The 26,280-nt window shown below is 38.7% G+C and overlaps 1 protein-coding gene across 2 annotated transcripts in view; it reads right to left on the reverse strand.

The window, feature by feature from the left end:
- The window catches only part of ZNF385B (zinc finger protein 385B), a 137,175-nt gene extending 123,571 nt beyond the window's left edge, over window positions 1-13,604 (reverse strand). Inside the window, exons 1-2 of one of the 2 annotated variants that reach the window (XM_059820605.1) lie at window positions 13,338-13,604; window positions 9,820-9,851 (exon numbers count right to left, since the gene is read on the reverse strand). In XM_059820605.1, the coding sequence (XP_059676588.1) occupies window positions 9,820-9,851; window positions 13,338-13,604 (299 nt within the window). Of the gene's footprint in view, window positions 1-9,819; window positions 9,852-13,303 lie in introns of both variants that reach the window. The other variant, XM_059820606.1, reaches the window with a different exon arrangement.
- Window positions 13,605-26,280: the final 12,676 nt, after the last annotated feature.

The following is a 26,280-nucleotide window of genomic DNA, read 5'->3' on the forward strand; positions in this document are numbered from 1 at the left end:
GTTCCATTTAAGTGTGTTCTGCTGATAAAAAAAAGCCTCCTTTTCTTTTCACGTTTAAATGCTCAGTCCCAGAACTACGGTTTCGTTCTACCTATTATGAAACAAAACATTTCAGGATGTCATCATTGCAAACCTACTAGGCTGAGCGAGAGGAGATTGAACATATGCGAAAATTTTGAATCCAGTTTGAGCAGACAGATAATTTTAAGAACTTCCTTCATGGATTTCTTCCCTCCCCTTCCTCTCTCCACTCCCCCTACTATGAGGTATCCTAAAGAAACAAAATGGAGGCCCCTGGGTGGAAGTCACAAACTTCCAGGCGATATGTTCTGACTTTTAATTATGTTATTACAGAACATTTGAAGAGAGCAAAAGGGAAACCAGCACACTAGAGACCTGCTCTCTCTGTCTCTTCTTCTAGCTCATTAAAAGTATAAACACTACCCAAGTGAATATCTACAAAACAAACAAACAAAAAATCCAAAAAAGAACACACCACAATAACCTCAGAAGTCCCTAGACCTTGAAGCATCCTTTAATCACCTGAAAACAGGTGATCTGAACACAGTTCTCATACACCATTCAAAGCAACCACATACACTAACAAGTGGTACCACCAAACGCATCATACCACAAGTTCTTGTCCATTCAAAAGTCTGACACTTTCACAAGATGCCTACCAGGAAGAGTTTTGCCCACTGAGCTTTCACAGTCATATCCTTTCCCTCAGGTAGCTCCTGTAACACACTGTACGAATTTGAAAATCTCAGTCCTTAAAGAAGCTGTATTTCTCTATTCAGAGTATTAAAAAGACTTCCTCATCTCCTCCTGAGAGCTGCACTGCTCAATCGCAGACAAAAACCTTCTTCAGGGTAGGTCTTGGACCTACCCAAGGCTAAGGAATTTAGCCTTTCATCTGCCCTAACTGCTGGTGTCAATACAAAAGCACTCTCCTTACACCCGTACAGATCAAAAAGTATCCTACTTTCCTCACTTCCCCACCCCCACCCCCCCCCAAAAAAAAACCCCAACCCTTACAGGAACAAAAAGCATATGTGAAAGAGGGAAGCTACTCAGTTCATTTTCCCTTCAAAGACACGTTATGACCGCTGCTCAGAATCCAACAGCACAGAAAGCATATGAAAACCCACACAATTTCTTGCCTGAACATTCTGGGTGAGACCTCCAGAACATCTCTGGCTCTTTAGCCAGGGGGCTAAAGGGTTTTGTAGGGAAAAACATACATAAGCTCAAGCTTCAGCAGCAGAGCTTCAACAGGGCTGCTCCAGTGAACTGCAGTTCTCAGTTTACTCGGCTTCTTTGGCAGGAATCATCAGTGACCTTTACTAAAAAAGGCAAATTCAAGATTTCCACGAAGAGCCAGACTTGGGTCCAAAAGCCAAGTGATCAACATGGAATTGCTCATAACCCCATACCACATCCCCAATAATTTTTTCCTTTTAGCTTACAGTATCCTTTTCTCCTTCAGAATCTCCTTATAAGTAACCCTGCAGTAGTGAAGCTGCTACCCCCCAAACGCTCTCAAACTGCAAAAGATCACCATACATTAACACGGATGTCTTATAAAGGAGAAGAAATTAAAATTATGGTGCCATGTGATAATTGGCAATCTGATATAGAAATGGTTCTTGGAACAGTAAAGCTCCCTACCAGTGTAACGTGCACACCAAATCTCGCTTCTCACTTTACCTACCAATGTGACACGGCAGTAGGGGAAATATGCAGCAGTAAAGACACTTGGAAGAGGATGCAAGATCTCTGAAGCTGAAAGCACCTTACAGACAACGACATCTTGGAACAATGAACTAGCCAGCTTGAAATGTGACAAGCTTGTATTCATAGCAATAAAAAGCACAAATAAAAAGAATCCCCAAAGAATAAAAGGACAAGGAAAGGCATTCCAGCTCAAGCGCTTAAAGAAATAAAACAAGTTTTATATGTCATGGTAGTGAAATGTCACACATTGTTTTCCAAATGTTCGTAACAATGTTTTCTACCTGGTAATCTTTAAATGCACACTGAAGAATAGCAAGCAAATTTATTCAAAGGTTCTAAAGTGACAGCAATCTTTTTTTTTTAAAGTTGTATAAAAAACAAGCTGTCAGTCTGCATCTGTTTTGCAACTACAGGATGATCCAAACAACGTGGCTTAGAGAAAGGAGCTTTGTTGAAGTGATACTCTGCTGCGCCTTCCAAGCGTCTTTGACAAAGAGCAGTGGTCTCCATAGCTTCTACTTCTTTTCCTCCTCCGTGATGCAATAATAAAAAATTGGTGCACCAGCTTAAGTTTACTTCTTAAGTAAGCTTCTAGAAGCTATAGGCTCCAGCTGCTTCTTTCCCAGGAAGGCATATCAGTAGCTGATAAGGATCTCTCCGCAGCACATAAAAGAAGAAACATTACCAGTTCTAGAGCCCACCACATCTTCCACACAAAATGCTATGTCAAATTTCGTCCCTTGCAGACAGAACTGAGCAAAGAAGCAAATATTATATCATAAAAATTGTTTATTGCAGGATCAAGTCAGAATTATGGAGACCTATATTAAAAGCAACACAATTTAAAATTACTTAATATACAAGAGAGATGAAAGTAAGCTGGACAAAGTAACCCAAGTGAAGCCTAACAGTGCACAATGTTAACCACCTTAATCTTTCACTAAGGACAGCTGCTAGTGAGGGAACAGTTAAGAACCTGGCAGAGTTAGAATGCCCTCTTCCAAGAATGAAACACGGGTAAAAAAGTTGGCTCATCAATTTATGAATTATACATATTAAAGGAGTTTTTACAAAGGTATTTACTAACAACTTACTTTGACTCCTTTAGATTTCCAAAGAAAGAGCGAAGTTTGTAATGTGTTCTAAAGTTGCTTTCTAAAAAACATCTCTCCTGAATGTTCAGGGTGCTTCAGATACATCTTCCAAGTGTATTTTGTCCTTGATCATTAAGTACACAGAGCAAATTAGTAGCGAGGGATAGTAATTTTCCATGTCATGAAAAAAAGTTTATTGTAAAGTGATTCTAAAACTCTGTAGGAAGTGTAAGAAGGTGATAATGACTTTAATAATTTTATGTCATGAATGACAAACATAGGCTTACAAATGTTATCTGAAAGACTACAACAAAATAACTCCAAAATGCTATCAGAAATATGAGCGGTTTAGGTCATTGGGGAGAATTTTCCTTTATTAGGGTCTCCCTAGGATCCCCACCACAAACTGCATTTTTGTTGGGGGGGGTTTCGGGTGGGGGGTGTTGTTTTGGGGTTTGTTTGTTTATTTTTATCTCCAAAGAACACCTTAGCAGAAGCTATCAGCTTTGACAGAACACCGAAATTCTGGCACTGAACCATAAATTGACCATTACCATAAAAAGAACTGCTAAATGAGAAACCATGTGCTCAGTATAAAACTAATTTCATGCTTTCAAAAGCACACAGTGGCTTCTAGCAAGATAGTGGCCCTGGGACTTGCAAAGACAGATTGGCTAATACAAATGGTGTGTGCTCCTGATGCAGTCTGCTTAGCCAAGCTTTACATGTACTGGCAGTAAATGGAAATTCTCGAATCTTCTGTCAAACAAATACACACTTATCTATAACTTTAGAGCTGAAAGCTATAAAACAGCTGCCTCATAAATATATTTAGCAGGAAAACACATGAGCTGTCCTAGTTCCTCACAAAAAAAAAAACCCACAGCAATCTTTACATAGTAAGCATAGGCATTTCTATAGCAAGCCAGAAAAACATTTTAATAAATATTTTTCAGCATTTTTCCTTCTTTTATTAAAAAAATTACTATCTGCAAACACAAATATACTCATGGCAGGTCTCACCACAAACAAAACATATTAAGCATTGCTGTTCTGCTAATAAGTAACAGTTGAACTGATTTTTTGTGTTCTGCTACAGGCAAAATTCTCAATAAAAAACTTTTTTTTTTTTAAACACATAGGTACAAAGTCTATTTAGGCTACGATGATGCTTCTTTCGAGCTTAAAGATTTACTACTAGAACTTCACAGGATACCTTTAGCACACTATCTGTTCCCTTAAATAGAACTTACTGCACTAAATCTCAAATTTAACTGGTTAGGGAGAAGCAACAGTAATTTTATACCCTTCTCAAAGCAAGTTGTCAGTGCAAATGAATTACTGGAAGCTATCCTGGGCACGACAGGTCATAACTTTTAATATTAACAATGACAGACACACACAAGATGTCAAATCCAGTATACATTTATTTTATTCTTTACTTTCTTAGTTTATCGGGAGAATCCAACAGCTCTTGTGTTTTACATATCATTATAACTAAATTTGAGATTTAACAAGCCAGAAAGCAAACTCTGGTAAGAGGTATTTAGTCACACTGCTAATTAGTTTCTTTCTATAACAATAATACAGCATCACTGACATGTTCCAAAAACATTTAAAATGCATAGGTAGTCACCTACTGGAAAGATGCCCTCTGCAAACAGCAAGCAAGGAAAGGGAGCTTGCCACATATTTAGAGTTACTTTTAATACTGAAATAGGAAGAGAAGAAAAATATGCATTATATGTCTTGCCATTTTTCTTATCCTTTCCACTAGAATAACTAAAATACAAATGACATGCACACAGAAATGTCAAACATGTAAGCATCCACTCTTAATATCATATCACAAAGCAATTCAGTGAAGTTTAATAATAAAAATCATGCTCACCTCTACTGGGAAGTCCACTCCACATTACGGCAATACTATTTAAGCAGCTTAAACAGCAACCAAGCTACATAAACAAAACTTCCAGTATGTAACCAATATGATCTACGGTGCTACAGAGACTTGGCTCCAGCCCTGATCATCTGTGTGACAGTACACTGTTATACCAGTGCAGTCTCAAACCTTCCCAGATGCCGGCTTATTGCATTGCTCATTGAAAATCCTTCACACGCTGGCAACATTTTAGGGAAGGACAAGCATACTCTGAGTCATTTGTAAAGAAAGCAAAGCAATTTCAGTTCTGTATCTTCATGCGTACCGAAACACAGAGCACTGTCAAAGTAGAAGTCTGAGGTGAATTTATGCTGAGAAACAGGCAACCCAAGCCTTCATTATCAATGCATGGAATCAGCTACAGTGATCAAATTCAAACAAACCATTAAAATAAAAAAAAAGGATACGATTATGAAAGGCTCTACAGATTCAGCTCCAAACCACACAGAACGAAGAATCATCTATCTAGACTGTGTAAATGTTAAAAATAGCTCTGTCTTTTCTACAATGAACATGAGACTGAGGGGAATCAGTAGCCTATATTCTGATGAGGTTCGTTACTGGAAAAAATCCAGCAATAAAAATTAATGATTCCTTACAGCTTTTCTAAATAAGATTAATTTACAATTATGCAAATGAACAAATAAGTACTTTTTAACCACACAACAGACAAAGTCTATTATACATAAACAAATAGGATATCTATTAAAGAGAAGCATAAATATTTGGATGAAAGATTTTATAATATTGACCCAGCAACGATCCGTACAGTCCAGCAGATTAAGTATTTGTACAAAAAAAAAATCAACAACTAAAAGCATGACATTACATGACCAATGACTCCATCTTTCAAAAACAACAATAATTTTTAATTACTTACTATGAAAAACCTCCATGGCTTATTGAATTCATGTTCTTCCTACTCCCACGCAGACTTCCCACTATGTAAATCTTTTTGTCTTTTCAGGTACTTCATACATTTTCTTTCCCAAAAAACGTAAGAGGGCATGTGTCGCTGTGTGTACTCACACCGACAGAGATACACAGTATAAAAAGAATCAGATGTAATCACAACTAGGTTAAGTTTGCAAAGAAATAGAAAAACACAGGAATTTTTATTATAATACCTGCACAGTCATCTAAATATACTACTGTGTCATGAGACAACTATGAGACAAATTTTGGCAGGATCTGATCCCAGATGAGGATACTTACAAAACAAAGAAAGCATCTGATTTACTTTTGCAAGATAAAAATAATAAACAAATCTGACTTTATTGTTTTATTTTTTCAGTCATTTTAATACAGAAATCACTGTCAGAAATGCACACTGAATAAAAATTATGACTCTGCATTTATAGATCCCTTTTCATTTCAGCTGTCTACACCTGTAACCTGTGGATCACATCTTTCAAAGAGACGGTAAAGAAATCCTTGCAGCAACATGAACTCAGCTGATTTCAGTAGCTCTCCAGGCCATTGCCCAGGGCTGTTTAAATGACAAGACAGACCCCCCCAGCCTGAGCAAAAGTTGTCTCATCACCAATTCTGCAGCCATTCTCAGCTTGAAATCTTGGCTGGTGAGCAGCTAGCTGTATATTTGGTCTTAGACTCTAGAACATTCAATTATCTGATGTCTTAAATGTTGGTTCTTTACCACAGCATAACTGTCCTGGAAGATAGGTTAAACTCTCCAAGAAGGAATTCTGCAGATAATTTTGATACAAGAACATATTTATGCAAACTAGTGGCAAAGAGTGCCAACTGTGGTAGTCAATCTTATTTTGAAACCCTTTCCCCCTCCACCCAAAGCACCAACCCCCATAAACTGCTTTTTACCGTACTAGTCACATAGTCCATTTGTTTGCTTACAAACGTCATTCATGTGCTCCCCACGTCCAAGAGAATGAAGTGGAGGCTAGAAATTAATAATTGGTCTGATAACCTTTACCAACTTCAAAAAAGGCTGGGTTTTCTTTTTTCCATTAGGGTATTTTTTAATGTTTTGCTCTAATGCAACTTGACAAGTTACTTAAAAACAGCCAACCTCAATGAAACAATAATTTTCCATTTTTTTGTTCTTGAAGACTACCAGGAAGTACACATATCATCTACTTATTATTTTTATGAATTTTACCCATACTTTAACAGTGCAGCTACTGAAACACAGAACAAAATATAATAGATACAGTTTGTAGTTATTAGCAAACGAGAAACTATCTTTAATGTCAGCTCTGTCCCTTGATATTAACTCTCATCATCAACATTTTCTAAGGAGTATCAAATGCACCAAAACAATATAATAAATCCCCTTAATTTCCGAGCAGCTAATCATGACTGCTGTGAAAGAAAAATAGCAATCACTTATCATAAATACATTTCATATCGTAAGAAAAATGTTAACTTATGTAACATTACATATTTCTTAAGTTGTGGAAGACACTCAAGTGATGGACAGAATGTGGAACCATCCACCAAATGCAATCTTGTTCAAAAGACCACTGAATAAGAAAAGAAGTCAACACAACCTGTAGTGAGAAGTGAAATACTAACAGTTTCTCAACAGCTCACTAATCTAAGTTGCATTACAGGAATGTAACTCTTATTTTTTTATTATATTGGAGAAAGGTTATAGTTTTGCTTTTTAGCAAAAGAGTCTAATCTTTTCCAAATAGAATAGCAAAATAGGATAGCAAAATGGGGAGCAACCTCCCTGTCACACAGGGGGCAGAGGGAGAAAGCCCTGAGGCATTGCTCCACTTTGTGCCCCCAGAGCAGCAGGTTTTTTCAAACTGCTTTCCAAAAGGTTGGGCTGTAGGCAGCAGATGTGGAAGGCAGAAGAAGTGCTGACCTAAAAAGAGAGAGTAAAGTGCTGTCTAAAAAGAAAGAGTAAGCTCACAGTGCTTTCTACTATCCTCCTCCTCTTCTCTATAGTCTTACACACCAATTCTATAGCTACGCATGCACGTAAACTTTTTCAAGATACTTTTGATTGCTGCTTAGCATTCCTCTGAGTACTTGGTAGAATAATTCATAAAGATCTTCTGTAATAAAAGTCAGATCATCCTTGTTCTTTTTTCAGAAAAATGAAAGACAAACATTGATAAGGAAATTGAGGACTTAGATCAAGAGGCTTAAAGTAAGCAAAAATTCTGTTCTTCATTAAGTTGGCACAAAGCAGTCTTAGATGGCAACTAAGCTACCTGTCAGAAAGCTAGTCTTGGCCCAGTTAAGGATTCAAACCTACATACAAAGCCTTCCATTTAGGATCAGATTCTTCTGACAATTAAAAACCAAGGAAAAACTGCACTGAAATCCGAGTAATGCACTGCAGTTTCATTCTGTTGTAACAGAGCATCATTTAATGCACTGACCTAGTCACCTGTCAAGGTAATTTCCTTACAGTTTCATTAAAAAAAAAAAAAAAAAAAAAAGGCTTCCTCATATGCACCAGGCCAAAGTTGGATGTGTGGATTTAAGGCTAGCTGGAATATTTTCAGAATAATTTCTCAATGTCTACCAATACTCAGGTTTACTTTTTGAGAGAAAGAAAAAGTCAAATGCTTTGAAAATTAATGATTAATCTAAATTAGATGTTTAAGAAGGTCCTTTTCATCTGACATAGCTGAGGACACTAATCACACTTCCTAACTCTAGACTTTCGGCAAACTAATATGCAAATTAGCTATATAGACCACAGATCCTCTGAAGGATAATTCTGAGCACTTTAATTGTAAGCCTCCCTGCCTCCATTAACTTGAAAGGATGCCTAGACTTCCAACTTAATACAGCATCACACAAGGAGGCAAAGCAGTTCTGATCTCTATTGCCAAAAGTGAAGAAAATCTGCCTTCTCCTTACTCCCTTGTTCTCCTCCCATGTCCAAGATTGCCGTTTTACCTTCTCCTTTGCACTAGCATTACCAGGCCCTTTTTGTGACCTCATTTAAGTCACGAACACAAACAGAAGTCTAGTCATTTATGTTTTTATTTTGCTAGTTTAACAAATTTCTGTGAGCCTGATCATTCAACTGTGTGTTGATAACCTCCCAGAAAAATCATACTGTGATTATTTCCTCAGTATCACAGGGGAACACATTAACCTGTAGGACTGTTCCCTACAAAGAGTCACAGTATAGGGGCCCACAGCATTTCCAAAACTGTCCTGCAAGGTCAGAGATCTCAAGAGCAAAAAGGCAGAGCTGCTACCAGAATACACTGCCAGAGGACTGATGTCCTAACCTCACTTCCAGGCAAACCTACAGAAAGCTCTTCAAACAGGCATTCATGAGTGGCATCTGGACCCCAAAGTACATTTGCTGTTTAAAACAGCCTAGGACCCAGGAAAAAGTGATTCTGCTTTGCCCACTTCTAGAATTTGGGCGCTTTCTGTAACAAAAATGAAACTACCCTACCCGTGTCCAGGGATCTGTAAAATTTGGCCTTCGATAGGTATTTCTAGTACACTCACTCTTAAAAATACACCAACTGTTCCCATGTTAGCATGGGGGCAAAGGAGAGAGAATCAGGAGATTCACCACAAGACAGGGAACAAGAAATGAGAATTGTGGAGCAAAATTGGTGTCATCTCCAAATGAGAACTGGGAGGAATATAACGAAGTCATCCACAAAACTGGCCACAGCATATATTAAGAAACAACGCGTTGTTATCCGTACAGACAGCGTGCTCAATAAAAAAGGCCCGAGAGAAGAAGAGTAGCGGAATAAGCCACCCAAAGCCACGGCCGCCGCTCGTTTGCGCCATCGCCCGGGCTGCAGCGCCATCTCGCGGACGCTTTGCCACCCCGCAGTCAGGCGGCCCTCCCTGCCTGCAAAATGCTGCCCCCCGCCTGCCCTTGTTTCCTACACAAGTCGCTCATCAGCTACCTCTTAGCAGGTAAGGAGGCAAGCAGTATTTAATTAGCCAGCTTCGTACCATACTCTCAAAACTGGGTCCTCCCCCTTTGAAGAGCAGATACTTTAGCCCTTGTTTTCGGGGTGGCACGTGGGATTTTGAGCAGCCCGAGACGAGACATTGTGACCTGACCCAGTGCTATCGCGGCTGGAGGCTCCAGCCTGCTGCTGAAAAGCTTTTAACAGGCCCATTCCAAAATACATTTTCCCAAGGCTGCAAGAAACTACCCTTTCTTTTCCTGTTTATAGGAAATATCTGAAATCATTCCCAATTCAAGCTGCAGAAACAAATGCACACTTTCTTATTTTCCTGAGACTTCATTTATTTCCTGCTGGCAGGAGCCTGGCCATACATCAGATATGCCTGGCAGGTATGTCAAGCAATAGTGAAGGCTCTAACATCATGTGCAACATACTTTTCCAGTAGAATGCTGTTTTCTTCACACACATAATTTTTAACACCAGTCTAAAGAAAATGAGGCGTTCAATGAGTGGATCAAATCACCAAAGCCTTCTAACTTAGTCAATTAATTTCTTGATTTGGTCAATATAAAGAAAAGCGGCTGTTAAAATTTATTTTATATGCAATTTTACTTGCTGTGAAGTAACTGAAATTGCAGGTACAGGTAAAATAGCAAAATAGCTTCTAGACTTCAGTAATGGGACAGGGAGGCAAACTAAATTAGTCTATAGAAACAGAGTAGGCTTTTTAGAAAAATATGTTGCTAAATAGCTTTTGAAATTCTGTGATAATCATACCCTTACTCTAAATATAAAGAAGTAACTTTAAAGTTATCTCTAAAAAGATACTTAGATTTTAAATATATAAACCCCCCTCATCCATACATGGTAGAGTATTATTGCCAAGACCTGGCATTCCACCATTATCAGACCTTACTAAACTTCCCAGTAGTGGTACGACAAGGACAATGACCTATTACCGAAAGTTACACGCAACAAATTGAGGTTATAGTCGTAACACACAGTTGAAGTCAACAATTAAAAGGATGCTTTGTAACAACCTGAGGCCATCTGTCACAGAGAGGACCTCAGAAGAGGATGAATATGAAAATATGTCTCATAACTCCATTGTGTTCATCCCCATTTGGAAGAAAGTCCACCAAGAGTCAGGGAAGCTGGAGGCAGTGATGGTGCACAGATCAGTTCTGTCACACAGGATCAAGACAGTTCTGGCGGGTCTGTAGTCCTGGTTTCTGTACTGTCAATGAATATTTACAGTCATGTATATTTTACAGTCACCTCATTTTCCAACAGGAATATTACTACTTTCACATTCATCTTATGAAGACAAGGAAAACTCCAACCAGAGATTAGCAGGAACATTTGCAGAAAGCTTCCTGAGGTGTGCTGAACGGTTCACTACCTGGTTCGTTAGAAGGCTATGTAGTTATAACAACGAAGTATGAGAGGGGCTATTTGCTTCATTCACATGTGGAATAAAGTCTGTTCACTGGTGAGGCGAGATGAATATAAATGTTCTTTTGCCATTTCCACAATTAATTCTGTTTACAATGTTAGCCAAAGAAATGGGAAAGGCAGACTCCCATTACAAGGGGTAATAACACTCCAGAGGACATGGATTAAAACTGAGCCTGGATGATGTCAATTTATAAGAAAATTAATTTCTACTCAGTTTTGGAAAGTGTTCTTTGAGAACTACATTTCAGTAAATTTTGTTCTCCTATGGCTCTTAAGCAGTATATTAAATTGTCTATGCAACAATAATAATAAACTGCCTATGCAAGGCATTTCTTTTTTTAAATGCTATGAAACCAACGTCCTTCAGCTATGAAAACAGAATGCCTATTTCAACATTCATTGGATAGACCAGCATAACCAGTAAATAACTAGGATATAGTCTAATACAGAGATCAGTGAACAAAGCACAAGGAAACATGAAATTTAACTCCTAAACTACACAGTAACCCCAAAGCATGTGTTCCAGCAAACATAAAATATTCTCAGCATGACAGCATTCTTTGAGCAATGGTGCCAGAGCATCAGCTGCGATCCCTAGGAATGACAGCAAAGACATCAGGTGCAGAGGTCCAGCTAACAAAAAGCAATAGAAAATATACAGTGCAAACATTTTAAATGTTTTCTATCAGCACACAGAGGAATTTCATTTAAATTAGAATGTCTCATAGATATTAAGCTATTTTAAGAATGCACACAACTAAGTAATTTAGGTGTTATTCAATAGGAATTTAATCTTGTGGACCACAGGCCTTGCCCAAGTGATACACTTACACTACTTGGTTCTAAGCCAAACAATACCACAGATTTCAAAAAAAGTAAAATTCCGTTAACAAGAATCAAAAACAGAAATAAAAAAGAAAAAGCTAAGCCCTTTAATGGAGTTTGACTGTTTCTGTACAAAACAAGAAAACCCCAAAGCAAATCCTCTCATGTGGCTAATAAAAAAAGAAACCTAATAAAATTAAAATTTTTTTCATTAAGATTTAAGATGGTACTTCATCAATACCAAGTGTTAATGAGCAGCAACTTTTGCTTCTTCTAGACAATAATTCCTTAAACCTGCCGCATTTTATTTATCTCAGAACTAGAAAGGATGACTTGCTATACTCGCTTGAGATGTAAAGAATACTTTTTAAGATCAACTTTGGCCCTTTTGGATTCTACAGAATGTCAAAAACCCCTGAATTTTCTTTAACAAAATACATGGAAGGGAAGAAAGAAAGTATCTATTTCAACTATCAGTAAGAGAAGCATCCTTAAAGCGCTCTAACAAATTCTCTTCAATGCTTTTGGAACATCATAGAAAAAGGACAGTCTGCAGCAAAATCCTTAAACTATGAACATCAAAGCAAGAGGCCATATGGCATACCAGGACCCCTTAAAAAAGGGAAGGAGAGTCACAACATCCTTACCCCTACAACCATACAAGACTGAATCATTTGTTCCATGTGTTCACTTTCTTATATGGGTAGAGAAGTAAGGAAATACTACATTTTTCTCAGAATAGCTATGAGCTAACACTGAAATAAAAAACCCAACAAAAAAAGCCCATTATGTGCTTTGCACCTTTACATTATGCATGTTAAATGCATTTACCCAAGCATTTGGGACCTTTGTTTTGCCCAGTAAGTAAAAAGTACTATTTCAAATTACTTCTCACTTGAATGAGAATAATTAAAACCCAGACCACTGAAAGCAGAAACAATGAAAGGGCCAGGCCTGTAAATTCAAGCTCTCCTCCTCCTCTTCCCACCACATTTCTTTTAAAAGTTTCTCCTGTACACATAGCACCCTTCCAGAACTTTGTTTTGGGAACAAAAGCAGATGACAAAATGCATGACTACTTGAACCCACAACAGCTGCTTTTAAATAGACCATATCTCAACTACACAAGGCCCAACACAGCCATTAATCATGCATTAATGCAATATTGCCTCAATACAAGTTGGCTTCACAGGAACAGAAATACACCAGTAATTCTGAACGTGGCAAAATATTATTAACTACTAGTATTAGTCTAAATTAAGTTTAATGGTTATGTTGGGTGGGGAAGGTAGAGCTTAAAAGCTTCCTCAGATTTCTTGACCAAAATACAACATCTCATACTAATCACGTACCTGTGCTTGTACTTGCAAACAAAGTGCCAGGAGCTGTACTTGTAGGGAGTTTTCCATTATTTAGCTGCTTCATTCTTTTCAGGTGAGACTTCCCATTGTAATGAACTTGAGCTTGTGCTGCAGAGTTCAGCTGTATATTGCACACTTCACAGAATGAAAACAGTATCTTCTTTTTTTCTTTGCTTAATTGATAGTCCTGTCTGTCATTCCTCAGTCCTTTTTCTTCAAAGCCCCATAGAACAGCTGGTTGATTCATAATCCCATCTTCAAAGACGTGGTCAGGACTTAATGGACGCTTCATACCTACAAAGCAACAGACAAAACTGTTACTATAAGCCAACTAATAACGCTTAGTACTAAATGAGCATTTTCCTTTTTAAAATGCTATACAACATGAACCGAAGACCAGTTCCAACAAATAAGGTTCCAGATTGCAGAGGCATTGCTTAATAGAGAAATACATGCATTTGTGACACATCGCAGATCTCAGAAATAATAAATTGGCAATATATCACCGTCTACACACAACGACAACTCACAACAACTCATTATTTTGTTCTGCAAGCTCTCTATTTTAAAGCAGGCTTATTATTGCATCATTAGCAGAAGTTAAGATTATTTTCAAACACATTTCCTCCGCCTCACTAAACACTGTTGCCAGAGCTTTTCACTTTCTAATGCCCACAGCGGTACCCACTGCCTCAAATACAATTATTCAACAAAAAGGATGCTGACGAGAGATGTTACTGTAACACTGGAAGACAGCAGACAGTTGAAGTGAGGCTAATGAATACTTTCCACTTTTATAAACACCCAAATCTTCAGCCTTCATACAAGCATTAAGATGTTGTCTATAGTAGTCCATCAATACCTTCACAATTAAAACTATTATACAGAGAAATGCCAACTAGAAGTTGGTCTTGTGGGAGCTACACAAATAGACAGTAAGTAACAGTCCCTGAACAACAATCCAAGAGCCTGACACATGCACTTGGCCCTAGAGAATAAAAACCTCATCATGACAAATGCACCAAGCTGCACAAAGAACAGTTTTATATATGGGAGGGTGATGGTGGTGGTGTGTGTAGGTATGTATTTTATTTAAGGAATGTGTTTTATTTAAGGTATGCTGCTAAACCAGTAGAGAAGAAAGCAGGGGGGGAGCAGGGGAGGAATCTTTGTAAGGGGGAGAAGGGTCTAGGGCAACTCAAATAGAAAATATTTCTGTTTTCTTGGCTAAACAACTTGCTGTTTACACTTTATTCTTTCTCCCCACCAGCCAAATACTCTGGATCAGTGGAAGGCTGTCTCAGGGAGCTGTGCAGAAGAGCAGCTCTTTCCAGGCAAGAGTGCACCTATATTCACCTTTCAGAAAAAAAGAGGCTTCAAATGCAAGGTCCCTTTTTCAGCCCAGGAACCAGAGCAGCACAGATCTTTGTGCATACCTACCACTCTGCTAGACAGGAGGAATGAGAGAGACCGCATCTCCACGCACACAAAATGAAACACAAACACAGTCATAGCAATCCTCCCGAAAACAGTGTAGTATTCACAAGCAATACTAGAATACTCCTTTTGTTATCCAGACTACTGGATACTACCAGGAGAAAGTCTGGTTGTTTCTTTGCCACAGGTAGGTAAATGGAAACAACTTCAGAAATAGGTTATTTAAAGAGTCATTTATATGGTGGGACAGAGTATTTGATCACTTTTCTAAGTTTAGCCCATGCTTAAAATTCTAGTATTTGTACAGATTCCTCCTCAAGCATGATGCACTGATCAATTATTCTAAATAAAGAGTTCATAGTCATAGTCATATATTTGTTTAATTTAACTCACAGTCTTATCATCAATTAAAAAATATAAGCAATACATTCATTAAGATATATATCACATCAAATATGAAACCAAAAAATAATTATTAAAAATAATTGTAGGGTACAGGTACCTAATTGCTTTTAAAAAAAAAATACTAATGATCCTGAAAACCTAGGCTAGACAGCGTCACACTAAATCATTTAAGCGTAAGTATCGTATTTCAAGGCAAGCAACCAAGATCCTCGACTCAGCTGAGCTTAGATGACATTTTCATCTGAAAATTTAATCTGCTTAGAGCTTTGGTATTTGTTACTTTTCAATGTATTTTTAAAACCATAAATAACTTCCCCTACTCCCTTTGTTTTCTGTATATTTTTATTTCAACAGCACTGTTGTAATTTTTTTAACCTGAAGTAAAAGGTTTGGGAAAAAAAATACTTTTATATTGTTTTAGATGCTATAACATACAAACATAATTATTTAATAATAAAACAGGTAACAGTTTAAAAATCCTGACTTGTCAGAGATCTCATAAGTTTAATTGCAGAAAGCAAATAATAATTCGAAATATAATTCAATAATTATTTCAATCATCTCTAAGATCTTAATGAAACTCAGTTGGTTTGGATACATTTCAAAGTGGCAGAGAAAAACAGCTGCATTAGGAAGCTGCATGGACTAGAAGGCACACTGACAGAGAAGCCAGCTGCTGCTGAGTACCTGTAACAGCACCAGAACCTTTCCAAGGGGCTTTATTTTGGAAAGCACCAGCCTGGTACTGCATTAGCCCATTATCACTGCAGCACAAGATCCATACACTCCTGGACTGCACGTTTTGGTGTACTTTCATCCAAAGGAATGAAACCTTTCAGTTGATAAAGTCTGAGACTGTTGAAATAGGAACCAAAGCAGGGTAAGTAGGGAAAATCAGAACGCTTGCCTCAAAAGTGCACTCCTGACATGACCAAAAATGTTTTTAATATGGACACACCCCAAAAGAACAACTGAGCATAACAAGGACTCAAATACCACACCTACACCCTAAGGCAGCATCCCAGCTGCCAGTCTAGAAAGAAAATTAACCTTCAGACAAAGAAAAAGATACCACTGTCCAAGTTTCACTTTTGTTTTTACAAACTAAATAGTTTTAAACTCACTTTTACTACAAAGTACTGTCTTAGTTGCATTAAGACAGGACAAGTCCTTAAAACAATCTCTTGCTACTAATTTAAAAATTAAATACCACAAGCTGAAATTTTTAAATAACCGTGATTGCCTAAAGCTCTGCATCTAAATTAAAAGATGACCTGATTATAAGCAGCACTGACCTCCCAACAACTGATGGGAGTACCAGATGCAAAGCATTTCTGAAAAAAAAAACCAAACAAACCTATATTGAGCATCTTAAAGCTTGGCTTTAGGAAGGCTTGCGGCAGCATACTTTGACGGATCCAGCCCTGGAAAGCACCTGTACATGCAGCCAGAGAGCAAACCACACTAGCCCTCAGAAGTCTGCCTGTTCCCACACAGAAATCCCAGCCCTCATCTTCCTGGGATTTGAGAGATCTGAACATTTGGTATGGCAAATCATCTGTTTGAAAAGCCTTGTCCAGTCCCTTCTAAAATGTTTAAGAAAGTGTTGGTGGTGAACATCCACCGAAATTCTACAGCATGAACATCGTTCACACAGTAATACAGCTTTTACCATGACTGATCACTTCTTGTGGTGTATGTCTTTGTTCAAAAAATGAAAGGATTATTACATGAAAGGTCCCATTTGTCTTTAAAATTCTGTCTCCTTCCTTTCTTCTTTAAAGTTAGGGTTGGAAAAACACACCTTTAAAAATACCTGCTGAAATGTCCTGGCTCTGGAATATACAGAACAAGTACAATTCTGCATTGAGTCAGTGTAAGAATGTCACCATGAATGCAATTTATTTTGCAAGAGGTAACCTTTCTTTAGAAGGCTATATGAACACTTTACACTTTTACAAAAGAAGCTTGTACATTAAATTGTACACTTTAAATTGTAATAAAAAAACCCACACAAACCAAAAAACTTAAGCATTCTTCCCATTCTCTACATTTCCTAGTCACTCAAATTTATGTAAGCAAGCATCTGGTAAGTGTCTTTTTCTTTTTCCTTCAAAAAGAGTTTTTCATTGCAGACAGATTTTGAAGTGTTCTGGATGGTACTTATTCTCACTCACCAGGAGTCAGATATGAAATGGGGCCATTTCGTTCCTCAGGCTTACACATAGCCCAATAACATTATCATGTAACAGAAGCAGCTGCTTAAGACTATGGTCACTGAACTGAGAATAAAGAGAAGTTACATGATCATTATATTCTGTGAAATCAAAATAATCATTTAGAGTAATAGTTACAGATGAGATTGTAAAGAATAATAGTTATAGATGGGATTGTGAATATTTAGAAGTAGGTTTAAGACTAAACCAAGAACGAGTTCATTAAAAGGGAGAAAGGATGGAGATTATCATATGGGGAAAACAGAACAGATCAATCCTGTGAGCTCCCACTTTTGTATAACCTGGATACAGCACAGTATAAGCCAAGTCTCAGCAGCGGCTGATACATAACAATATCCACAAATTAAAATGTTCCATACAAAAAGGACATGATTCTGTGAGTCACACTGGAGTGACACACATATTACCACAGGTAGTGCTGTATCACTGTAGTTGCATATACTCAATGATTTAGAGGACTAAACCCGATTAAAAATTGAAAGGTGAGAGTGTGAAAAGAAGGAAAAAGCAGGAAACAAAGAAGACCATCCAAGTACGTTAGAAAATATACAGCTGAAATGATCCGGAAAAATCGAAGTCCATAACAGGATTGTATGCCATATTTATCTTTCACAGGTACTTGAAAGTCTGCTTCTTTCTGTTACAAAAGTTAAGTTCTGTTTCAAACCAGATATACTCATTTTTACACTGATGAAAATCATGAGAGGAAGCAATGCAAGTATAAGAGCTTTTCACGTATTTGACATAAGCTGTTCCCAGACTAAACGAGTTGTCCCCCTGTCACGTTTCCTCCCCAGTACACAGAACTGGGATCCATCCAAATAGATTCTGCAAGCAATACTGGAGCAAGAATGAATTAGTGATTTATGACACCACATTAAAATTCTTAGCTGTCATGAGATACCCTGTTAGGATTTCTGAAGCTGCATCTTCTCAGCCTCTTGCAGCTGGCAAAGAAATCTAAGCATGGACATCTTTGCACTTGAAGCTCAAGGCAATTAACCTTTCAATCTAGCTAATTTACTTTTAAACCGAGTTGTGCTTTCAGAGGAGCTACAAAGAAGTATTATATATAATACACTGCTGTAGGTGAGAATGTGCAAATCTTTACTCAAAGGAAATAAGCTTTGGTTATCCTGATGAATTTGTGATGGTTACATGAAGCATTCTTTTCCTGAGTGCTGGTCTAAACTTTTGCAATTAGTTGATACTTCAAAGAATCACTATGTTGGAAATGTAATTAGACTGCCGTCTCTCTGTGGATCTGTGCCAGGTAAGCAAAATAGAAAACTTATTTTAACAACTTACATACAGGCTAAAAGAATTTTCTCCTTTAGCCTTTGGAAATAGTCAAATGAGTTACAGGAGACACAGGAACAAATACAAAAATTAACTGGCCTTCTATATTATTACATTTCCAAATAGGTACATTCAAAGAACTGGGGGTGGGGGGCAGAGAAAAAGAGGGAGACCAAAGACTGAGCCTTGTGCTGTATACCTCTTAAGCACTTCCTATGGGGAAAAACTATGCAGATGTACCAGTGAAGTCTGCATGCATAACTTAAGAGCTGTGGTCTTGCACTGGAGCAAGTGTGATTCCATAGTTCTTCATCTCCGCCATAAAACACTCAAAGAGAGAGAAAAAAACAACCAGCTTGAATACCTCCAGAGCATTATTTAAAAGAAACTCACTAGAGCTGCTTTTGAGAAGTCTTATGACCTTTCTTATATTTTTAGACAGTATTTCCCAAACATAGATAAACTTAGGAGAGGCATATGGTTTGCACCATCTGGGCAACAAGTTCTATTGGGATACTGTGGTGAACAGCATATGCATTGTGCCTTGTGCACAGTATCCTACAGTGTTAAAAAAGCACTAGAGACTATTTTGAAGCCAACCTTGAAAAAACTCCCATATGTTTAAGGGACCAGTTTCCTTTCAGAAGATGTGTTCCTCTTTCTTTCAGTACAAATCAAAACAGAGAACTGCCATGTTTAATCTTCATCTTGTTATGAAATTCCTCAAGGAGGCATCATATTCTACAATGTTTCCACCTGTCAAACTATTTATTACCCATCCATACACATCTGATCAACTCTTCCTTATTTCTTTCATCTCTGCTCACAAGGCACGTAGAGCTCTTTAATTCAAAGTTACAGTAAAAAATGTTCAGAAAATTAAATACATTTTTATTCCTTGTGACAGATAAAGAATAATCAGTTAATCACAGGACACTGACCAGACCAGGTTAAGTAATTTTTTAGCCTGTATTTTGTTCCTGGTTTATCAATGCAAAGAGGAATAGGAAGTCAGATTGCTATTCCTGTGCATGAAAAGTTTTGAATGACAAATGGCTGACAGCCTCTTCACTAACACATTTTAGAATATTTAACATTTGAATGAGATTCTCTTTAAACTACAAAAACAGATGGTTGTTTCACAACCCAAACATTAGCTGTTCAGTATAAGGTAATTCAGAAAACTGAAAACATTCAAGTAACTAGTATTTTGCTTTGTTCTACCAGCCTTGAAATTGTCCATTTTAAGGAAACCTAAAATTAGACCTCTAGTACTAGATTGTGAGCGCAGCTAAACTGGAGTAAGTAAAATGACCGTCAACTTAGATTATCACAGACTGCGGTTGCACATGCCCGTATTTGTAGCTAGCTCTAATTATAAGGTTGATCCTTTCTTCTTTAGCCCCTGTACTTATAGATTTCTGGCATTCTTAACATTAACAAGAATAGATTTACACATCGACTTATTTGCCAAAGAGACATATTCTCACCTGACATAACATATCTGACTGCTGCCAAGAAGGTTAATCAAGTTTGGAGTCCAGACAGCTATCTTGGATTATGCTTCAAGAGGAACAGATAGTTTTACAGCATTATCATAACATGATTTTGCTTGATGAACCATTGGACTCGATGATCTTACAGGTCTTTTCCAACCTTAGTGATCCTGTGATTTGACAAGTTGGTGCCTTCTACTTGGGAATCTGTCATTAAGCCATTACTTACCTTCAGTTATCTTGCACTGTACTTTAAAGTGGCTGGAAAGCTGCCCTGCAGAAAAGGACCTGGGAGTGTTGATTGACAGCTGTCTGAATATGAGCCAGCAGTGTGCCCAGGTGGCCAAGAAGGCCAACGGCATCCTGGCCTGTATCAGAAATAGTGTGGCCAGCAGGACTAGGGAGGTGATCGTGCCCCTGTACTCGGCGCTGGTGAGGCCGCACCTCGAATACTGTGTTCAGCTTTGGGCCCCTCACTACAAGAAGGACACTGAGGTGCTGGAGCGTGTCCAGAGAAGGGCAACGAAGCTGGTGAGGGGTCTGGAGCACAAGTCTTATGAGGAGCGGCTGAGGGAACTGGGGTTGTTCAGTCTGGAGAAGAGGAGGCTGAGGGGAGACCTCATCACACTCTACGATTACCTGAAAGGAGGTTGCAGAGAGATGGGTGTTGGTCTCTTCTTCCAAGTGACTAGTGATAGAAGAAGAGGAAATGGCCTCAAGTTGCAGCAGGGGAGGTTTAGACTGGATATTAGGAAAAATTTCTTTACTGAGAGAGTGGTGAGACACTGGAACAAGCTGCCCAGGGAGGTGGTGGAGTCACCCTCACTGGAGGTGTTCAAGGAACGTGTGGACGAGGCATTGTGGGACATGGTTTAGTGGGCATGGTGGTGTTAGTTGATGGTTGGACTTGATGATCTTATAGGTCTTTTCCAACCTTAGTGATTCTGTGATTATCTAACTGTAGAACAACATCTAGATGCCCAAAGTGTCCAATGCATCGTTGTATATGTCACCTTGGACGTTTGTCCTCCCCTACCACGTGCTTAAGAATATACCTGCCAGGAAAATGGCTACTCAGCTCCCTTAGCTTTCTCCATCAACAAGTCTGTTGTATAAATCTATACAACACTCCAGGGGTGGCAGTGTGGTTATCTGCAACAAATTCAGCCAAGTACCACATAGTCCAGTCTTTGTGTTTTAGTGTCCTCATAAACAAAAAAAGAGTCCACAATATACCAAACATCACTGATTGTCAGCGTCAGGTCATATTTAAATCTGATTTCATCCAGGATCTTTAGTTTTCTATCGAAAACCTAAACCCCAAATATTCTGGAATTCTAAAGCAACACCCAGGAAGGAGGGAACCCACCCACCCCCCCACCCCCCCAAAATGTGGACAGGCTTAGATGAGTTCTTTTGGACAAAGCCAGGATTAAAACATCCCACATGCCAAAATGCCAACCAGCCAGTAAAAAATAATAATAATTTAAAAAATAGGTGGGCTGCTTTTAAAAGGTTAAACATCTGAAAAGTACAAGTCATTTTAATAGCAACTCCTCAAAAAGTAGATAAAAATAAAAAAAAAGCTTAATCTTTCCAAGTAGAAATGAACAAAGTGAGTTTTCTTAAGTGTATTCCCAATTTTGCCCATTTTCACAATCTGCTTCTTTGAGACTAGGGAACTGTCTTATCAATTACTAATTTAATAAAATAAAAATTACTAATTTAATAAAATAAATTGACTTACATTGTCTCTAAGATAATTTTATAAGACTATTTCCTAAATCTCTAGACTTCTACAAAGTTGCTAGATTGGGTTTTTTACTTGCATTTTTCAAAGCATTGTATCCAAGTACTCTTTTAAATCAAAGGACTCCTCTTGTATTCCTCCATAGAAAAAACATCTACATTGCATAACATAAAACGTTAATTAGGTGCGTCTCCACCAGATATTACAACTCAGAAGAGCTGAAAACAAACTTATAAAAGGAAAATTATGTAGAGGATATAGTTTGAACCTGTCTTCAACAATAAAAGGACTACAAAAAAATAGTGTGTTTTCAAAGAACAAATTATTTCTATATGGTTTAGAATCATCTCTTAAAACATAAGATAACTTAATACCCACTGTAAAGCAAATAGCTTTTAACCAATTGAAGAACTGGTACAAGTTGTAAGGTACTTCTAGTGAAGCATCTATTTTAATTATAAAAAAAATGTTTTAGGCAAGAACTGCGTGAATAAAGATCAAAACCCACTAACCCACAGAGTATTTGTACCTGGCTGTTGCTTTATCTTCCTTGAGCTTAATCACAGTTGAGGAGTACATAAAGCTTTGGTCTCAGAAAACAAAAATCATTTCCTACCTTTCTTAAAAATATCGAGAATTCACCTGAGCATAAAAGGAAGCCACAACGGAAAGCCAGGCAGAGTAGACAGCCTCCTTGTTCATATAGCCTCAGTCTGTCAATGCTAGGAGCTGAATCTGAGTTGTACTGGAAACTATTAATTCAGGATAAAGCCCGGTAACACTGCAAAAAAACTCTTGGACACAAGAGCAAGAACTTTGAGGACTGTGTGAAAAGAATAGGTGGGCACAAACAAAGAACAAGCTACATTCAGAAATAGCATGAGATTGAGACACATCAGCTTGCTTGACAGCACTAAGAATACTAAGAAGAGAAAACCCCGCTCAAAACTGCAAGCATAATCAGTGGCCGCAAACGTCAGTCCTAACATGGTTCTAAAAAGATGATCCATAACAGACTGTCAATGTCCATGTAAACTATTGATTCTCTTTTGGAACAGAAAAAATATTGAAAGCAATGTTCCCTTATAGTACAAAGGTAAAGGGACATAACATATGCTTTGTCTTATTAACTAAAGATTTACGATCAAGTTATAAGTTATCCAACTGGTAGTGACAAACCATAAGAACAGGCAAGGGGACCACCTAGTTTGAAGTCACCTGCAGGAACGGACCAGGTTAAAGTTGGCATTGCCTTGAATGTAACCCTTCAATTCCTGTTTTCCTTGTTTAAAGGAACCACGGCTAAGCATATTTTGTGCTCATACTGAACTCAGAGAGGCCTCTGGTGGAGTCAAAAATACAGCCACTCCTTAATGCCTGCTGCCCATCCATGGACTTGCACAGACCTCTCCTAAACTTGAGCTGCCAGTCACCTCAGGCTTTAAGCAAATGCTGCCTGCAAAATCCATTCTGAGTACCTATCTTATTCCACACTAAAATACACACTTCCATTCATAAAGAATGAGGCAGCCTTTCACCGGTTTTGCTGACATTTCACACCCTGCTCCAGAAACAGCATATGCATGTGCTTCCATGCTGCAGATAATCCACCCTGCTCTCCCCTCAGTTAAGAGCCTCTGAGTGCATTTGCTCATACAAATTTGACAGACAAACCCTTTTCATTTCTTTGCATTCCAGCCAGTGCAACCATACTATTGTATTAATCTAATTTGGGTTTGATAAACTTTTGGACATACCTCTAACCTTTACATTTTAATTTTAAGCTGAAAGGTAGTACTTGAATTAAGAACTCATGTGGGGTTTTGTTTGGTTTTCTTCCCTTTTATTATTCATTTGCAAGGTTCTGCACACGGGTCAGAGCAATCCCAAGCACAAATACAGCCTGGGCAGAGAATGGATTGAGAGCGACCCTGAGGAGAGGGACTTGGGGGTGTTGGCTGACAAGAAGCTCAACATGAGCTGGCAGTGTACGCTTGCAGCCCAGAAAGCCAACCGTATCCTGGGCTGCATCAAAAGAAGCCTGACCAGCAGGTTGAGGGAGGTGATTCTCCTCCTCTACTCTGCTCTTATAAGACCCCACCTGGAGCACTGCGTCCAGCTGTGGGGCCCCCAACATAAGAAAGGCATGTTGGAGCGAGTCTAGAGGAGGGCCACAAAGATGATCAGAGGCCTGGAGCACCTCTCCTGTGAGGACAGGCTGAGAGAGTTGGGGTTGTTCAGCCTGGAGAAGAGAAGGCTCTGGGGAGACCTTATAGCAGCCTGCCCGTACCTGAAGGGGGGCCTACAAGAAAGCAGGAGAGGGACTTTTCACAAGGGCATCTAGTGATAGGACAAGGGGTAATGGCTTTAAGCTGAAAGAGGGTAGATTTAGATTAGATATTTGGAAGAAATTCTTCACCATGAGGGTGGTGAGGCACTGGGACAGGTTGCCCAGAGAAGCTGTGGATGCCCCAACCCTGGAAGTGTTCAAGGCCAGGTTGGACGGGGCTTTGAGCAACCTGGTCTAGTGGAAGGTGTCCCTGCCCATAGCAGGGGGGTTGGAACTAGATGATCTTTAAGGTCCCTTCCAACCCAAAGCATTCTATGATTCTATGATAAAATCAGTGTACTATTTGCATATCATACTTGAGAAGTAAAAACACTTGAAGAGACTCAGATAGTATATTCACCCACCCCAAAACCTACATACAAAAGAACCATTGGCAATTCCAACAGCGCTGAACTGCATAAACATTTTAAGCCCTGCACTCTTGTAGATATTCTGCACCAACTACCCTGAAGGTACTGAGAAAAAGAATAGTCAAGTCAGCTATTTGAATCACTAATGTAGATGCCATTTCATTAAACCGTTGCTTCATACCCATTTCAGCAGATGCACAGACCAGCTAAGTGCGAATAAAACACGCTTTAACACAAACCAAAATGGATTTCTTAACTGCAGTATAAAGCAAACTGCATGAGATGCACAGATTTCTTCCTTTCAAAGATGCTTATACTTGATACAACCCAGAGCTTCCTATAGGACCAGCCTTACTATCTAAAATACTCTACGCAAAGAACCTGTCACATGAATGACAAGCAACCCTTCCAACCAAAACTGGTCTGAATATTATTTCTCAAAGCATTTATGTCCAGAAGAGAGGCTTAGTGCATAAAGCCAGGGACAGAGAGGATGACAGAAGTGGCCTGTGGCTATCCTCATGGTCCACACTTCTGTCTGTGCATCGCCCACCTGTGAGAATGGAAAATGGGAGTAGACAATGGCCAGGAGATGTGCATTTCTACTCCTGCATCTGCAACAAAACTATGGTGTGTTCTTTTGCAAGTCATTTTACACCTTTGTGTCCAAATCATCCCCTCCCTTCACCCATCAACTCAGACTATACTGTCAAAGCAAGGGCACATTTTAAAGCATGCATTTGTGCTCATTATCAGCATCGGGTATGATTTGATACGAGGCATCTAAACATCACCTCTGACACAGTACCTAAGACACAGAAAAATTATTTTTATCACAAAAGCACCAACAAACATGAAAGGTCTGCAAAAATAAGGGCCATTAAATTTCACAATCAAAATGAACCAACTATGGAAGAATCACCTTACATCCACCCATATTACAGAGACGGACCCAAGGCACACAATTCAGCTTTTGCTGATTACTGCATAAAGTGAGCTTCTCACAGTGTTGACTGCATACCAACTGCCGCGCTAACAAGCAGTGTCTTCCTTCAGACATTTACAAACATCAGAATGCTTATTCACGACAGCCCCACATATCATCTGCCATCCCAGATGGTGACTGGTGGGATGCTGATTTTGTCCTAAGGCAGTTACCACCCACCAAGATAGTACATGCAGGGCTAAACAAAAAGCATGTGCCATCTGCTGTCAAGTTTATAAGACTTTTTGAGACCTACTAGGTTAGTTTATTTTAGATCAGACAGGTCAGGAGGCTATAGTTCTCTAAATGCCCAATAAAAGAAGGCTAAGTTGCACTGTAACAGACATGCAGTAAATTTTAAGAACAAGTTACAATGTGCTGCTGGGCCCACCTCTAACACCCTGAGAGCAACAAAGGATTCTCACTGTGATCAGTAGCAAAAGGCACATACAGCCCACAAGCTCAGAGGGAGCCTAAGACCAAGAAGCAAGATGAAATTCTGCAGAACTCAGGGATTTCTTTGGCCTGAAGAAATTTTAGACATTTTCTTTCTTGCTGACAGGATGTTTTTTCTGCCTCCTTTCCTTGCATCTCTCTACTGCTATCATTTTAACAGCTGTTCTCCATCTTACGATTTCTTGCCCAGCCCCAGCTCTTTT

The sequence above is a fragment of the Gavia stellata genome, chromosome 8 (genome assembly GCF_030936135.1).
Source record: "Gavia stellata isolate bGavSte3 chromosome 8, bGavSte3.hap2, whole genome shotgun sequence".
Classification (NCBI taxonomy): Eukaryota; Metazoa; Chordata; class Aves; order Gaviiformes; family Gaviidae; genus Gavia; species Gavia stellata.